The 18,339-nt window shown below is 42.3% G+C and overlaps 2 protein-coding genes across 4 annotated transcripts in view; both read right to left on the reverse strand.

The window, feature by feature from the left end:
- LOC106587734 (transient receptor potential cation channel subfamily M member 7) overlaps positions 1 to 5,066 on the reverse strand; it is a 92,742-nt gene extending 87,676 nt beyond the window's left edge. The window contains exon 1 of the mRNA XM_082957862.1: positions 4,877 to 5,066. Within this exon, the coding sequence (XP_082813988.1) occupies positions 4,877 to 4,879 (3 nt within the window). The 5' untranslated portion in view covers positions 4,880 to 5,066. The remainder of the gene's footprint in view (positions 1 to 4,876) is intronic.
- Positions 5,067 to 5,978: 912 nt separating this feature from the next.
- Positions 5,979 to 17,917, reverse strand: LOC106594228 (signal peptide peptidase-like 2A). Of its 3 annotated transcripts, XM_045689365.2 has the most exons (17): positions 17,668 to 17,917; positions 17,078 to 17,188; positions 16,658 to 16,840; positions 16,368 to 16,457; positions 16,039 to 16,172; positions 15,758 to 15,915; positions 15,473 to 15,569; positions 13,513 to 13,614; positions 12,527 to 12,608; positions 11,896 to 11,970; positions 11,734 to 11,790; positions 11,238 to 11,285; positions 9,545 to 9,644; positions 8,598 to 8,678; positions 8,352 to 8,512; positions 8,085 to 8,118; positions 5,979 to 6,530 (listed from the first exon to the last, which is right to left on the reverse strand). In XM_045689365.2, the coding sequence occupies exons 1-17, from the start codon at positions 17,719 to 17,721 to the stop codon at positions 6,490 to 6,492; spliced, it is 1,608 nt and encodes a 535-aa protein (XP_045545321.2). In that variant the 5' UTR covers positions 17,722 to 17,917; the 3' UTR covers positions 5,979 to 6,489. The 3 variants fall into 3 exon arrangements, with proteins under 3 accessions (XP_045545321.2, XP_082813991.1, XP_082813990.1); XM_082957865.1 differs by lacking the exon at positions 11,238 to 11,285; XM_082957864.1 differs by lacking the exon at positions 8,085 to 8,118.
- Positions 17,918 to 18,339: the final 422 nt, after the last annotated feature.

The raw sequence follows: 18,339 nt of genomic DNA on the forward strand, positions 1-18,339 counted from the left end.
GCAGCCCCAAACCACGATGCTCCTCCACCATAGTTGACAGTTGGGATGACATTTTGATGTTGGTGTGCTGTGCCTTTTTTCTCCACACATAGTGTTGTGTGTTCCTTCCAAACAACTGTAGTTTAATCTGTCCACAGAATATTTTGCCTGTAGCGCTGTGAACATCCAGGTGCACTTATGCAAACTTCAGACGTGCAGCAATGGTTTTTAGACAGCAGTGGCTTCTTCCATGGTATCCTCCCATGAACACCATTCCTCTTTAGTGTTTTACGTATCGTCGACTCGTCAACAGAGATGTTAGCATGTTCCAGAGATTTCTGTAAGTCTTTGGGTGACACTAGGATTCTTAACCTCATTGATTATTCTGCCCTGTGCTCTTGCAGTCATCTTTGCAGGACGGCCACTCCTAGGGAGAGTAGCAACAGTGCTGAACTTTCTCCATTTATAGACAATTTGTCTTACCGTGGACTGATAAACATCAAGGCTTTTAGAGATACTTTTGTAACCCTTTCCAGCTTTGTGCAAGTCAACAATTCTTAAACTTAGGTCTTCTGAGATCTCTTTTGTTTGAGGCATGGTTCACATCAAGCAATGCTTCTTGTAAATAGCAAACTGAACTTTTGTGAGTGGTTTTTATAGGGCAAGGCAGCTCTAACCAACATCTCCAATCTCGTCTCATTGATTGAGGACTCCAGGTTAGCTGACTCCTGACTCCAATTAGCTTTTGGAGAAGTCATTAGCCTAGGGGTTCACATACTTTTTCCAACCTACACTGTGAATGTTTAAATTATGTATTCAATATAGACAAGAAAAATACAATAATTTGTGTTTTATTAGTTTATGCACACTGTGTTTATTGTTGTGACTATGTCAAAATTATGCAGAAATCCAGGTACTGTCTTCACTATTATTCTGCAGTGTAGAAAACAGTAAAAATAAAGAAAAACCCTTTAATGAGTAGGCGTGCCCAAACTTTTGACTGGTACTGTATATTTATCCTGCTACTGGTCACTATTACTCCTGTTTACGTGTATATTCACCTATCACACATACACTGACACTCTAGCACACACACACACACACCATTATACAGCTGCCATATTGTTTACTATTATTATTAAACCTGCTACCAGTCACTTTCTCCTGATCCCTGCCTACATGTACATATCAACCTTAACTACTCCAGTATTCCTGCACATTGTAAATGTGGTACTGGCATTGACCCTGTATATAACTTACATTCTTCTATTTATTTATTCATTCCTATTAGTGATACTATTTTGACATTGAATACTGCACTGTTGGGTAGGGCTTGCAAGTTAAGCATTTCACTGTACCTGTCCATGTGACTAATTAAACTTGAACTTGAAACTAAGCCAAGTGTGGAGCCATGTGAAAAGTCACGGGACAGCAGTGTGACGAGCCTTCAGTTCACACGCCCAGGGAGCCCTTGTAGGCATAGTAGTGTAATATAAGAGACTCTTCTCTCAGAGTGAATAAGGTAGAACAGGAGGAGGAGGACAGCTAGTGATGCTACTTCACAAGAACACTGCCGCCTTCACTACTAAACTGTGTCACTGCTCTCACGCTTTGCATGCACTGGAACAATGTGTGTGATAACAGTCTATAGCTTACTGTATATAGAACAGGCCAGACTCATAAACAGCAGTAGTCTCCTTTGGTCCATGATGAGCCCTCTAGCAAACTGACAGTCAGGGGGGGGGGGGCATTCCAGGGGGCTTGCCCTACACAAGTTACTGTGCAGATTCTTTAGTCCAGATCCCATACATTTTTAACTTATTTATTTGGGATGCAAAATGATTTGTAGATCAGTGAGTTTTTTTTAAATCAGGTTGGCCGATCTTGGAGACATGCTGAGTAAGTGTGACCATCTCTGCAGCGCTGGCCTGTGGCTGCAGCAGGGCTGGCCTGGTAAACCACCCTACTGCTACAGCGTGCTAAGTGGCTGTAAGCGGAGGCATGTGACAGGCGGAAAGAGGACAGGGACTGAGGGAAACAAGGAGCAGTTTCACAACACCTGCCCTGGCCAGAACTTATTGCAGAAACAGGTTCTTCTGGGAAAGTTTGACAGAAAACCCATGGTTGATGTCCACAATCTAGGGTTGTGTCCCAATGGCACCATATTCCCTATATAGGGAAAATAGTTCAATTTAAGAGGCACCTAGAGGTCTTGTAAAAAGTGATAGCAATGCATTATAATAGGTCATTATAATGAATTATTCATGAACCTTCTGTGACCATTACACTAACAAGGAGTAGCATTACAACAACCTGCATCTGATGCAGAGGGATGAAGAACTTTGACAGAACACAAATGATAACATTCACTCACTCCATCAAGGAAATGACAGGTTCAGACAGGACTGGTTTTCCTACACCCAGTATTCAACCCACAGCCACCACCATCAAGTCCTCCTTACTGAAATTATACTGAACAAAAATAAATGCAACAAAGATTTTACTGAGTTACAGTTCATATAAAGATATCAGTCAATTGAAATACATGTATTAGGCCCTAATCTACAGATTTCACATGACTGGGAATACAGATATGCATCTGTAAGTCACAGATACCTTTTTAAAAAAGGTAGGGGCGTGGATCAGAAAATCAGTCAATATCTGGTGTGACCACTATTTGCCTCATGCAGCGCGACACATCTCATTCGCATTGTGTCGATCAGGCTGTTGATTGTGGCCTGTGGAATGTTGTCCCACTCCTATTCAATGGCTGTGCGAAGTTGCTGGATATTGGCAGGAACTGGAACACGCTGTCGTACACGGCAATCCAAAGCATCCCAAACATGCTCAACGGGTGACATGTCTGGTGAGTATGCAGGCCATGGATGAACTGGGACAATTTCAACTTCCAAGAACTCTGTACAGATCCTTGCAACATAGGGCTGTGCATTATCATGCTGAAACATGATGGCAGCAGATAATGGCACACCAATGGGCCTCAGGATCTCATCACAGTATCTGTGCATTCAAATTGCCATCGATAAAATCCAATTGTGTCGTTTTCCGTAGCTTATGCCTGCCCATACCATAACCCCACCTCCACCATGGGGCACTCTGTTCACAACGTTGACATAAGCAAACCGCTCACCCATACAACACCATACACGTGGTCTGCAGCTGTGTGGCTGGTTGGAAGTACTGCCAAATTCTCTAAAACGACGGAGGCAGTTTATGGTAGCGAAATTAACATTCAATTCTCTGGAAACAGCTCTGGTGGACATTCCTGCAGTCAGCGTGCCAATTGCACACTCCCTCAAAACATCTGTGGCATTGTGTTGTGTGACAAAACTGCACATTTTAGAGTAGCCTTTTACTGTCCCCAGCACAAGGTGCACCTGTGCAATGATCATGCTGTTTAATCAGCATCTTGATATGCCACACCTGTCAGGTAGATGGATTATCTTGGTAAAGGAGAAATGCTTACTAACAGGGATGTAAACACATTTTAGAGAAATAAGCTTTTTGTGTATGGAACATTTCTGGGATCTCCTATTTCAGCTCATGAAACATGGGACCAACACTTTACATGTTGCGTTTATATTTTTGTATGTATATGTTCAGAATGGACAGAGCTGCCTTTGACACTTGCAAAAAATGATGCGTGGTCTAATGATCCCCTGTAGTCTAAAACAGATGGAAGTATGATTTATGTGGTTCTATTGTTTAATTAAATGATGTTCTATTATATCGGGGGACCATTTGCTGGTGTCCGTTCTATATCTTGTAGCCGACATGCATTTATCTGGCCTGGTAAACCGCTGGACAGTGAACACATGGGGACTACAACAAACCATCACACACAGCAGCATGACAACCAGACCCCCGCGCACAATTAGTGACGCCACATGCAGTGTCTGTCTGTCCAAACCGCGAACCCGCGGCGACTTGACAGTGGCCCGATGTAGCCTGAAACTCTTCAAGAGAGATGCCTTTAAAAAGTCTGGTGTGTTTTCAACTGACTTTTAGCGGTCTGATGACAAGCTGATCAGAAGCTTCAAACCATTATATATAGCTTAACTATGCTAGTCAGTGGTGGTTAGCTAGCTAGATGATGAACAATCCAAAGTCTGTGGAACCCCCGAGGGGAATCAAAGACAGAAATTCCTCAGCTAATGTAGCTGGCTAAGCTATTGTTTAATGACAACTTGCCATAGCAAAGACAACAATACCATGAGTTAGCGACACAATCTCTGATAGTTTACCCAAAATGAGGCTAATTTGCTAGCTAGTCAAGACTGATAAAGGCAAGCCTTGAATTTTGGGTCCCAGTACTGTCTCGCGGGGACAATGTCATCTCCACCCCTTTTCTTGGAATCCAACTTTGTCAAGTCATCGCACGAGTTGGCATGGCCTTGCAGTCACATCGCTTTGTACTCAAGTCCATTGGCGGACAGAGCTAACTGGAGCTGGCTCACTAGTTAGCATCTAACGCCATTGTGGATGGATGGTAATGCGAACGTTAGCTAGCTCAACTACCTAGCCGCGGCATCGCTAGACTCAGCCAGTCGCAGTTTGCATTTCAGCGAACGTTCTGCCGATGCCTCTTTACTACCAATGCAAAGGTGCCCAGATGTTTTACCCAAATGTCGGTGGCACTGGCTATCCACTGAACCATATCCAACGTTATTCTTGATAGATAGTTAAACACAAGTACGCAATACCAACTGATCATGATCTTCTTGACAACCAAGCAGCATGTAAATAACTGCCAACTACTCATATCTCCCTCCTCGACTCTGATCCTCCGACCTGACATTCTAGAAGCCCCCATTCTACCTCGAAAACATTCTACTTGACAAAAAAAACCGCACAAAAGCACTTTGGTTGGATCTCGTACCATTCTCTTCACCGTTGAGACTCAGGAAGAGCTTCTCCGATGCCTTTATCCATCTATCGGCGGTGTTCCTTTCTGTTAGCCTTGGAAGGAAAGTCCAGTTGTCGCTGGTGAAATCTGCCCTAGCTGCAGCTCCAGCGGAAGGTTGCTTTTTCATAATTGTGCGACTCCGAACTGACGCCGCTGCGTGACGAAGCCAGCTGAGTCAGCCCCCGAGCACTGAGCACGTCACATGACGGGGAGGTCAAATACCAGAATATTTATCTATTATTTGATTGATTAATACCCGCATTGATATTAAAGTGTATTGCTATGGGATGAGTGTTTGGATAAGTATATTATGCAACAGGCGTAAGCGTGTACTGTAAACAGGTTTCTAGGTCAATGTGGTAGATCTACATACTTCTCATTCTCAATCTGACTGGTATGTAGGCAAGAAGTGGCAAGTCACGAGTAATAAGCTACAACAGGCTGAAACATGACGAACTCCACAGATGAACCCCAACAAATCCCATTTTGCAACAGTACAGAAAGCCACCTCTCTAACTCGTTCTCCCTCTTTACTGTATTGTCCAAGTTTGATCTCTCCATCTCCCTCCCTCCCTCCCTGTCGGTCCCTCTCCCCCTCCCTCTTCCTCTTCCCAGGCCTTCCTCCCCCACCCTCCCTCTCTCTATACATTTATGAGGATGGTAGTTAGACAATACAAATCTATAAAGTAATTCATTAATGGGTACCATGGGCTCAGTAGTCAGTCAGTCAGTGTCTTTCCAAACTCAGATCACTAACTCACTATTTGCTCTTTCTAAAGTACCGGTGGTAACAAGTACAGGTACAGAGCCGCGTAACACTGAACAGCCCCATCCCCACAGTGACCTAGCTCACAGGTGGACAAAGATATCTGCAAAAGGCCGGTGTGGGTGCAGGCTTTTGCTCCAGCCAGGCAGTAACACAGCTGATTCAACTAATACAGTGAGTTTTTGTTAGAGTCTATAATTATTTCAATCAGTTATGTCATAGTTCTAACTGTGAGCTTTAAAAAGACATGAAGTGTTAGATAAAGTACAGGCCATAGAACACATAATAAGGACACACTCAGAGCTCAAATCAGATTGGACTAATTTAAAGGCAACAAAAGCAATCAAAGATTGTGTTTCTCAATAAAACAAACAAGTTACACAGAAAACCCCAGAACAGCTGTTATCGAAGAAAAAAAAAAATCTTCACCGACAGTTTAACTTTGAATTTAAAATCCTCCAAAACCTGCCAACATGAGTATTAAAGTGCTTTCTCAATAAATCACTTGTATCTTTTACCAAGGCAACACAGTTTAGGCATCATTTTAATATTATAGTTCTTAGCCACTAGTTAACCACTGCATTCTTAGCCACTAGTAAGCCTCTCAAATTAAACTGTCTCACTGCCCAATCAACAGAGACCCACACAGTACAACCCCTAACCCACCCCTGACCCCTCCCCAGTATAAATCCTTATTGATTCATAGACTAGCTATAGTATTTCCCTTGCATCCCATGGATGATAAACTAGATGCTTGATTTGAAGAGTAGAAAAGAGCCCCTGTGGTTGGTTTGTTAGTTGGCTCCTAGATCAGCTGTAGTCAGCACTTTCCTCCTCCGCTGCCATAGTCAGGTGTTCCATCTAGGAGAGGGAGTGGAGGAGAGAGAACAGAGAGGAGGAGAGGAGTTTATCAGTATAAGACAGACATAAGTGATATAACATAAAGCTTAGTCCAGTAGCCAACAGACAGTCTGCTTTGCACAGCTCAGGCTTATTCAGGAGGGTGGAACTGTACAGAACGTTCATGTAGACCAGACATTTATCTTCGTTGTCATAGAGAATAGCCTATTGTGTTTGTTCTATGCATTGCATTTCTAACTGCAACGTTCTGAAATGTTCACCCTTCTGAACAGAAGCAAACCACAGGTTTACAGAAAGCATGACGACACGCACATGACAAAACATAAACGACAAACAAAGCTCCCACGTGGCAACTCCCCCTCTGAATAAAACACAGCTGCACAGGGAAAATTCAAACTCATGAAAACGTTATGAGATGGTTGTATTCTGGTTAGAAAAGATGGACAGCTGTTGGGAAAAAATTAAGGGATGCAGACATTGACAAACAGACTAAAGAAATAAAACAATAGAAACAGACTTTTCTAACCAAAATGTGTGTGTCCAAGCTAGAGTGAAATCTGTGGCGCCACTGGCATTTCCAGGACTCTAGTGACATCTAGTGACCACGTTGGGTACTGCTGGTCTGAGTGTGTAACATGATATTACACATAACTCAAGTTGACATTCCAGTGTTATGTTTTTGATTTGCTAAAGGTTTGAAGTAAAGGCTGAAAGGCTGTGAAAGAAGAAAACATAATGCTAGTCTAGAGACATAGGGTAGCTAGATGGCAGGGAGGATGCAGTAGAATCGAGCGTGAGTACCGTAAATTCCGGACTATAAGCCGCAACTTTTTTCCCCAGGCTTTGAACCTCGCGGCTTAAACAATGACGCGGCTAATATATGGATTTTTCCCGCTTTCAATTTAAAAAAATAATAATAAAAAATTAAAAAAACACATTCTGTGACGTGCTCAGTTTTTTGGCGGCATGAAGCTTTCATTAGACCAATGAAATTGCCGAACGGGTTAAGGTCAAACAACTTTTTTGTTTACTGTTTAGATTAAATCGAGCGCTCTCAAACTTCCCATCATTCTGATTACGGTAGTCATTTTGTCACCCTCATCATGGCAAAGACACGGAGAAATGCATATGATGCAGCTTTCAAATTGAAGGCGATTGATCTGGCTGTTGGAAAAGGAAATAGAGCTGCTGCACGGGAGCTTGGTCTTAATGAGTCGATGATAAGACGTTGGAAACAGCAGCGTGAGGAATTGACTCAGTGCAAAAAGACAACTAAAGCTTACTGCTAATTTTTTATTTTAAGCCGTGTTTCGTTAAAGCCTATTTATTTTTGTTACAAGCCGTGTTTCGTTAAAGCCTGTGTAAAGTTCATTTGTTTCAATGTACCGGTAGGCACCTGCGGCTTATAGACATGTGCGGCTTATTTATGTTCAAAATAATATATATTTTTTTTATTCAGTGGGTGCGGCTTATATTCAGGTGCGCTTAATAGTCCGGAAATTACAGTAGCCCTTACTGGCCTCAGGGGTTAGAGGTCAGGGGGTGAAAGCACACCTGGCAATAAGGGTTCCCTGGTGGAGTCCAACACCTGATGGAGATTAAATCATCATCATCATCATCATTACATCACACACTACTGTATAACAACCCTCCATATTGGAAATACATAATGAGAACAAAAACATGTATAATCACATTTTAATTCATTTCCTGAGTTGTGTGAATTCAAATGGAATTAGGCCCAAACCCTTTGAAGTGATCAAATATTCAATTAAATAAATTGAATCCCCACCACCTAAGGAAAATGTCTTGTCCTCTCACCTCGTATGTGGTCCCGTTCCAGAACTGCCTCATCTCCCCTCTCCTCCAGGCCAGCAGAGCAGATCCTAGCAGGGTGAATGGAACCAGGTAGAGCAGGGCTGGCTGCCCCATCTTAGTCACCAACATCACCGCAAACGTCAAAACCATACCACACAGGTAGGCTGGGGGAGGGGTGGAGAGGAGATGAGATGATCAACACGATGATGATAATGATCAGTAACATATTGATAATGTCCATGTCGTTACCTATGCAGCAGCAGAAAAGGTAGACCTTCTTGGGGCTGTTGACCCACACATCAAACCTGCTGCAATAGGCCACAAGAAGACCTGTTGGACCAATCAGCAAACAGAATATATGAAGGTCTGAAGCTATCGTCCAATGAGAAGGCAGAACAGAAGGGCGTGAAGATGGAGCTGATATTGAAGCTTTAGATCGCACCAGAAAGAAAATTACCTAATGAACAGATCTAGGATCAGCTTACACGCCACACATCCTAATTATAACCATTATAGAGGGAAACATAACACTGACCTTAGATCATTGTCTAGAGACATGGACCCATATGGCTCTGGTTATTGTTGCAAAGCTACCGGTAATTTACCAAAGTTACCAGACTCTTCAGTCATTTTGGTAATTAAACAGGTAATCTATGGCAATCTATGGTAATTTATCTGTGTCCATTTTGAACATGAGTTTCCAGTGGATAGACCATATGGTTCAAGAAAAAAAAAAAAAATTAATGAAAAAAGCATTTCAACAACAATGGCATTTTTAAAAATTAACTCTGCAACTCTTCCAACTATCGACTTTCTTCACAACTGTCACCAGTTTGGCATCAAAACATTGACAACAAAGTCATATTAACATAGTTAAATGAATAGAAGGATATTTCATGTTGAAACCCTCCTGTTAAACATTAATGGTACTCACTAAGTTAATGGTTCATATTTAGGATAGTTTTGTCATTCTGTTTTGTCATTATTTTATTATTTTATATATTTTATTGTATATAGATAATTACAGACACCTGTGATAATCTGAAGTACCCAAAAAGCCCACTAGATGGTATCTAATCAAGTAAAAACGTACGTTACAGTAATATACCCTCCCTTTGCAACCCTAGCTCTGGTCAAAAGTAGTGCACTATATAGGGCATATGATGCCATTTAGGATGCAGACATGTTTATCTCACCTGGTACGATGATGTCCCCGTAGCCCAGGATGGAGAACTGCATGCCACACAGGTTCTGTGTCCACGCAGAGAACCGTGGAACACGCATCACTACCGGGAGCTACCAGGGAGACAACACAGGCAACGGTCAACTAACAGTCAACTAATGATTCAATAAAAACATTAACACTGTTAAATAATAATTGACTAACAGTTAACTAAAGCTCAACCAAAACTCAAATCAATCACAGAGACATACTGAGGATTCACTATGATAGATTCTGAATCAACACCAATGACAGTACTTCCATTAAAAAACAGAAAACAGACATGTAAATATGCCAACTGTCAAGCCGTAGTGTTTGTTAATGACATGAACATGAGACATACAGGAAAGCAATCAGTTCACCACCAAATCACACAACAAATATATCAATGTTTTATTAAATTCAGATTAAGCCCTCTCATTATTTAAACTCTTAGGCTACAACGTAATGACTTGAGATTGTGTAATATTGTATAGTAGTATGGTAAAGTTTGTTAGAGCCAGGAATACGTGATAGAAACTGAACAAAAACTCTTGGCCCTACACATGATCAATCAGGCGTTAACACAGCTGTCACGTGACATAAGAGCCATGTGACAGTTGGTTGGTATGTGCTGTATGTTCTGTCTCTCAATTCAATTCCATTTCAATTTTAGGGTCTTTATTGGCATGGTAAACATATGTTTACATTTCCAAAGCAAGGAACAATCTACAATATTTATATAAATGCCCATTTATTCTTGAAGAATACGTCTTATAAATGCCTTATGAACTTAGTAGAACTGTCTTACCCCAGCATAACATAAATGGCTGTTTAACTTCATTGTTTGTAAACAATGTCTTCGTAAAACTAACAACCTATATCTCTAAACTATGGCTTAATACAAACAATGGTCTAGCGCAGAGATGAACTGATTTGATAATTAACAGTACATATGAAGCTGAGTAGTAAAGAGATGAATTGATATGATAATTAACAGTACATATGAAGCTGAGTAGTAAAGAGATGAATTGATATGATAATTAACAGTACATATGAAGCTGAGTAGTAAAGAGATGAATTGATATGATAATTAACAGTACATATGAAGCTGAGTAGTAAAGAGATGAATTGATATGATAATTAACAGTACATATGAAGCTGAGTAGTAAAGAGATGAATTGATATGATAATTAACAGTACATATGAAGCTGAGTAGTAAAGAGATGAATTGATATGATAATTAACAGTACATATGAAGCTGAGTAGTAAAGTGATGAATTGATATGATAATTAACAGTACATATGAAGCTGAGTAGTAAAGAGATGAATTGATATGATAATTAACAGTACATATGAAGCTGAGTAGTAAAGAGATGAATTGATATGATAATTAACAGTACATATGAAGCTGAGTAGTAAAGAGATGAATTGATATGATAATTAACAGTACATATGAAGCTGAGTAGTAAAGAGATGAATTGATTTGATAATTAACAGTACATATGAAGCTGAGTAGTAAAGAGATGAATTGATATGATAATTAACAGTACATATGAAGCTGAGTAGTAAAGAGATGAATTGATATGATAATTAACAGTACATATGAAGCTGAGTAGTAAAGAGATGAATTGATATGATAATTAACAGTACATATGAAGCTGAGTAGTAAAGCGCTGGGGTCTTACTTTCTCATATGGAGTCGAGGGTTCGGCTGACACCTCCACCGTGTTACCCTGCGTCGAGACAGAACACCCCAACCAGACGCAGTCAGTTTGCATCCCAAATGGCACTCTATTCCCTACATAGTGCACTACTTTTAATCAGGGCCCATAGCGCTCTGGTCAAAAGTAATGCACTATGTAAGGAATAGGGTGCCATTTGAAACGCATCCTCAGACAGTCAGCCATTCAGACCCAGAGGGGAATCTAATCTACACAGCAATGCTGCAACGGTACAGAGCAGATGAGATCACAGCTACGCAGCATGATTCTAGTTAGGGGCAGGAGTGTTTACTGGGTCGGGGAACACTCAGTCAAGGAAAACTCCTGACCCTACTGATTGTTAATCAAGCCATTTTAACATCCAGAGATTGAAGATTCAAGTTTTGACAGACAGAGAAAGAGAGACAGACATATAGGCAGACAGGCAGACAGGCAGGCAGACAGACAGATGAGTGGTTACCTTCTCTCCTGATGCATCTGGACCCAGGGCCACTTGGACCATGATACTCTCCCCATTCTGTAAATATAAAACATTTAAAACATGGGACAATGTATTTAACCTTTCTATTAAAATAAATAGGACAATAACATTGCACTGTATTTAAAGGGGAAAGTGACTCACCGGCATGAACAGAGGAGTGATGAAGACAAAAAACACATCATACAACAGCAGCAGACTCAACAGGATCACACAGATCTGAGGGGGAGAGAGGGGGGGGGGGGGGTGGAGGAGGGATGGAATGGAAGTCAGTTGAGGGGGAGACAGGTGAGGTGGAGAGAGAAGAAAGAGAGAGGTAAAGAGAGAACAGATGTTTAGAGACGTGTCCATAGACTTAGTTAGACGACATCTTTTTACCTGACCCGTTATGGCGTCTGTGATAGTATAGGCAGCCCCATTGAGGCCATCCCCATTTTGAAGTAGTACTTTTTCTTCTACTACTTCTATGAGTTGGTAAACAAACTGAAATGGTGCATACTGCCACCTGGAGTGTGTTGTTTGAACAGGTATAAAGCCAAGGTTGGTGATCTACTGCCACCTGCAGTTACGGAATGTTTTCTCACAAGTAAAATTCATTGGCTGATCCCACCCAGTTGACTACTTTAACATAGTGGAAGTCCTCAATGTCAATGTAAAAACAGTTTATTTCCAAGTAGTGATCTATCTCTATGGACGTGTCCAACTGTCTCAGCCAGAGTGTGGCCCTCTTTGTGACTGAAGATCAGAGATCAGAGGGTCAGAGTGATGATTTCACCTTGAAGTTGGACAGGGAGATGGTCTTCAGGAAGTTGAGACAGAAGGCCACACCCAGGAGGTCCTGCAGGATCCAGATCCATCTGGCAATAAAGTAGAGTACAAGGTATATTTTCTTCAACAACACACTTCAGCCTGTCAACTAACTATTAAATATAACCAAACTGATTAAATAAAGGTAATAAAGAAATAGGTTATAAAGTGCATGTCAAGCTTCCTCACAAACATGAGGACAACCATTGACAATGGTTCCTGTGCTTTACCCTGAAATGGCCCAGGAATTCATTGTTAGTTTAGTTTTAGTTAGAGTTTTATAAATGCAAAAATGAGAGCATTTTCCAAGTAATGATCCAGTGAATGAGTAAATGTATAATCTGAGTGAGTTACAATGTGTGGGGGTGGAAAGGGAAGTGAAACCACATTCTCTAGAACATTATAATTATCCACCATGCTTTCGCTCATGGAAAAGTTTCATAGGAGATTAGCTGTGGACCGTGTGTTGCTGTTGTAGACTGGGGACATTTAATTATCCTGTCCACTAATACTTCTACTGTGCTAAGGTCTAAGGACAGTCACTAGCCTGTATGAATACACACACAAACATTACCCACCATGATGTTATTCTGTTATTGGAAATTAGAGAGACTAAGAGTTTCTGTCTGTCAGAAAGTGCGTCTCAAATTGCACCCTACTCCCTATAAGTGCACTACTTTTGACCAGCATAAGTAGCACTATATAGGGAATAGAGAACCATTTGAGACACATTCAGAGACAGTAGTCAGAGTCAATGAGGCAGTGAGTGATGCTGAACTACAAACTAACAGCAACAACACACCTCTACTCTGCTGATGACGTCCAAGTCCTCCACACTCCCTCACCCCAAACACCACTTCCTGCTTCCTGTCCCACCCACAGAATTCCCAAGGGGTGTGTCTGTGTGTGTGTCAGTGTGTGTGTGTGTCAGTGTGTGTGTGAGATAGACAGTACCTGTCCTCGTTCCTGTAGACTCCCCAGACCACAGCTACGGTGACACACACAGCAGACAGCAGCACCGACCTCACAGATACACTCCCACCCAGGACCGTCACACTGGAGGAACACAACACACATGAGAGAAGAGAGAAAGACCGCAAGCAACCACAGAAAGGTTCGTATGACTCACAAAAACACGTGTGTGAGACAGAGAGACAGAGACAGAGACAGAGAGAGAGAGAGAGAGAGAGAGAGAGAGAGAGAGAGAGAGAGAGAGAGAGAGGGGGAGAGAGAGAGAGAGAGAGACACAAAGAGACACAGAGAGAGAGACAGAGAGAGAGAGACAGAGAGAGAGAGAGAGAGAGAGAGAGAGAGAGAGAGAGAGAGAGATGTTCAAGGAGACTGGTATGTGTCTGATTCACTTTTCTTTTTTTTTTTTACTTCTCAGAACTTCCATATGAAACTATGGCCTATGAGTTGTTTATGTCAGACAGAGGAACAGACAGGGAGGACAGATGTCTATGGAACAGACAGAGAAACAGACAGGGAGGACAGATGTCTATGGAACAGACAGGGAGGACAGATGTCTATGGAACAGACAGGGAGGACAGATGTCTATGGAACAGACAGGGAGGACAGATGTCTATGGAACAGACAGAGAAACTGACAGGGAGGACAGATGTCTATGGAACAGACAGGGAGGACAGATGTCTATGGAACAGACAGGGAGGACAGATGTCTATGGAACAGACAGAGAAACAGACAGGGAGGACAGATGTCTATGGAACAGACAGGGAGGACAGATGTCTATGGAACAGACAGAGAAACAGACAGGGAGGACAGATGTCTATGGAACAGACAGGGAGGACAGATGTCTATGGCAGACGGACGACAGGGAGGACAGATGTCTATGGAACAGACAGAGAAACTGACAGGGAGGACAGATGTCTATGGAACAGACAGAGAACAGACAGGGAGGACAGATGTCTATGGAACAGACAGGGAGGACAGATGTCTATGGAACAGACAGGGAGGACAGATGTCTATGGAACAGACAGGGAGGACAGATGTCTATGGAACAGACAGGGAGGACAGATGTCTATGGAACAGACAGGGAGGACAGATGTCTATGGAACAGACAGGGAGGACAGATGTCTATGGAACAGACAGAGAAACTGACAGGGAGGACAGATGTCTGTGGAACAGACAGAGAGGACAGATGTCTATGGAACAGACAGAGAGGACAGATGTCTATGGAACAGACAGAGAAACAGACAGGGAGGACAGATGTCTATGGAACAGACAGAGAAACTGACAGGGAGGACAGATGTCTATGGAACAGACAGAGAAACTGACAGGGAGGACAGATGTCTGTGGAACAGACAGAGAGGACAGATGTCTATGGAACAGACAGAGAGGACAGATGTCTATGGAACAGACAGAGAAACAGACAGAGAGGACAGATGTCTATGGAACAGACAGAGAGGACAGATGTCTATGGAACAGACAGAGAAACAGACAGAGAGGACAGATGTCTATGGAACAGACAGAGAGGACAGATGTCTATGGAACAGACAGGGAGGACAGATGTCTATGGAACAGACAGAGAAACTGACAGGGAGGACAGATGTCTATGGAACAGACAGGGAGGACAGATGTCTAAGGAACAGACAGGGAGGACAGATGTCTATGGAACAGACAGAGAAACTGACAGGGAGGACAGATGTCTGTGGAACAGGGAAATCATACTTTACGTTGTTACTATAGAAAACCTTGACTCTGTAAATACCATGATTTTAATGAGCTGTGACATTTGTCAGACAATACTTTGTTTTCCTTGTTTGGGGGGGGCTATGTTATGTTGTTATGGGAAAAAAGTTTGAATTGGGATGAAAACCCCAGGAAAATTGTGACACTCTCTGTGTGTGTGTGTGTGTGTGTGTGTGTGTGTGTGTGTGTGTGTGTGTGTGTGTACCTCATGGGGCTACACTTGGCCAGGTCCAACAGGGCGTCCAGACAGCTGAAGAGGGCGGTGGCTGACGCTAGGCAGAATATGGCGATGATCACATACACTGGAAAACACACACACAAAGTGTCAAAACACTCCTGAACTAACTCATTTTGATACGATCACTGAGTGTCTAACAGCTTCTGGTGTGGTATGTTTGCTTTGCATATAAAACTGTTAATAAACGTAATACATTATGAAAATGTAATACAAAATATATTAAGCAGTGTTTGGGCAGAGTGAAAGACTCACCCAGGTACTTGTAGAAGAAGTACATGAGTACCAGCATCAGACACATCAGACCTACAAAAATGACCACCTTTAGGGGAGAGTACAGAGCCAAGTCCCCACTGTCACTCTTCTCTCCTCCTCCTCCTCCTCCTCCTCCTCGAGACGCACTCAGCCTCTCTCTGACACACAGACACACACAACACACAGACTGTTACACAGAGTGTAGAGTGGCTGAAGAGTGGACAGCATGCATGGCTGTCCTTTTCCGAAGGACATAAAGAAACGTGTGTGTGCAGTCTCACCTCTCACAGGCTCCGCTCCAGTAGCCTCCCAGAGCAACAGTCACCACTCCTATGAGAAGCATGACCACAATGCTGACATCAAACACAGGCACCGCCGGGGCATACAGCCTAACCTGCATCTCCTCACCAAACACCTGGAGAAACACACAGAGATCAAACACTAACACACCTGAGACACACACACTACTGTCTCATGTCTATTCTTATTGATTGAAAGAAATACTGTAGATGAGAAGTCAATTAGAAGGCGTGAATAAGCACTATACCATATCTTATAGTGAGTTGTAGTGACCTCTATACCAGAGGACCTACAGTATCAGAGAACTCACACTCTGTGCGTCCAGGAAGTCCATGTATCTCATCAGAGCCAGCGGAATCTGGACTTTCTCATACTCTGTCACATTGGCTCCCGGGGGACTCTTTAGAAGCAATCAAATGAGAGATAAAACAAAACACATGTCTTAAAAAGCACACACAAAGATGTAGGCCTATCATGTTATACCATAGATGTAAATTAAGTGTTGCATCATAAACACATTGGAGGTAACACTATTGATACATTGTAAATACATTGTAGCTACACCATTGATACATTGTAGATCCATTATCAAAGTATTACCATAGATTTAGTGCTGGCAACGATCAGAGCGGCAGCCCCCAGGTCTTGGGCAACCACAGCCTTCTGGCTTAAGTTACACTCCCCTCTCATGACCACCACCACCTTGCCTCTCACTATGGCTGGGCTCACCCCTGCAGAGCTACACAGTTTCCTGGACGACAGGTTCACCAGGGGATACGCAGTCTAACACAGGACAACAGGTACAGTTAGACAATCAATATATTAATAGGTATGATGTATTGTCACTGTAGCAAGGCTGAATCCCAGAGCCACCTAACAGCAGGCTGGATGTCAGGTGAGGTTCACGAAGTTCTGTGGGTTCACCAACAGATAGTAAAGTCTAACACAGTCGAGGCTGGAGCAAATGGGGGCATAGGGCAGCTCAATATCAGAATGGCGATGTTGCTGGACTGGACTTACAGCAGCGCTGAGTGAGAGTGACAGGTTGGTCCATAAGGAGTTGTAGACCAGGCAGTATTCTTTATCTGTGGCTCCATTTGAGATGTGCAAGATTGCCTCTTGACAGATCACCTGTATGGAATAAAAACAGTAACTAAGTGAAATACATACAACCAACATGTATTTCAAAGTAAACAAAGTATAAGAAACAACAGATCGTTTGTTCAGAGACTGATCAGTGTTAGCAGTGTAACACTTTTTCATTACACTGTCAGTATCTGTTCCACTCTGAAGCTTGCCTGGAAATTTGGGTACTTCCCCATAGCCAAGCCATAAAAGAGCTCAGCTGGCAAACTAAGCTGGTGGCTAATTGGCTAACTAGCTACATGAACATGGCAAACTTGCCTAACAGGATAGACACTCGAAATTACAATTGTAAAGGTGACATTAACCATTTGTCGATAGTATTTGTCAAATAAATATCACGTAGTTGTCGACATAGTTGGACGTGGCTTGCTTGCTAGCTAGCTACATCTATCTCTGTACTGTTATAAATACCGTGAGCTAACTAGCCAGCTTTAGCTAGCATAACAGCTAACTGACTAGTTTACCTGAGATGACCGGAGAATGACTGATAAAATAATAATCCACGGAGTTTTTGCCATGTCGGTAACATACAGAATTGAGTAAAAATCGGATTCTCTAGAAAAAAAACTATCATCTGTAATTGGGCACACCACTAGTTTCAATATCGTCCCTTTTATTGTACTCGCATCATCGTTTTTTAGAGTTAACCATTCCCTTCCTGTTCCTCATGCTGATGGATCTCGTGACAGCTGACAACATCTTGGCAAACGCTGACATGCACTACATTTTATCAATGCATTCACTGTTTCCATATCATTAGATGTCAATATTTCTTCTCAGTATAAATATCATGGGAAAGGTTGATTATGTAACTGTCTTCAAGTGTACCAAAGATAATTATAACTAACCAAAGACAGTACACCTTCTGTTTGTGAGTGTACGTGGAAACTAAGGCATCCATTACAACCAATGACTATGATTATTGTGCTTTCAAGACAACTGGGTAAAAGAAACGCGGTCAAATTATGACGTCCGTGATCTTCAGGTCAGAAGAAGGAGCTCTAGAAAGATGGCCTAGTTTCCGACTTGGAATTCCAAGTTAGTTAACCATTCAAATGATTTTTCCCAGTCGGAGCTAGTTCCCCCCCCCCTCCCCCCCCCCCCCCAGAGTTCCCAGTTGTCTTGAACGCACTGAT

This window comes from Salmo salar, chromosome 11, assembly GCF_965601325.2.
Source record: "Salmo salar chromosome 11, fSalSal1, whole genome shotgun sequence".
NCBI classification, from domain to species: domain Eukaryota; kingdom Metazoa; phylum Chordata; class Actinopteri; order Salmoniformes; family Salmonidae; genus Salmo; species Salmo salar.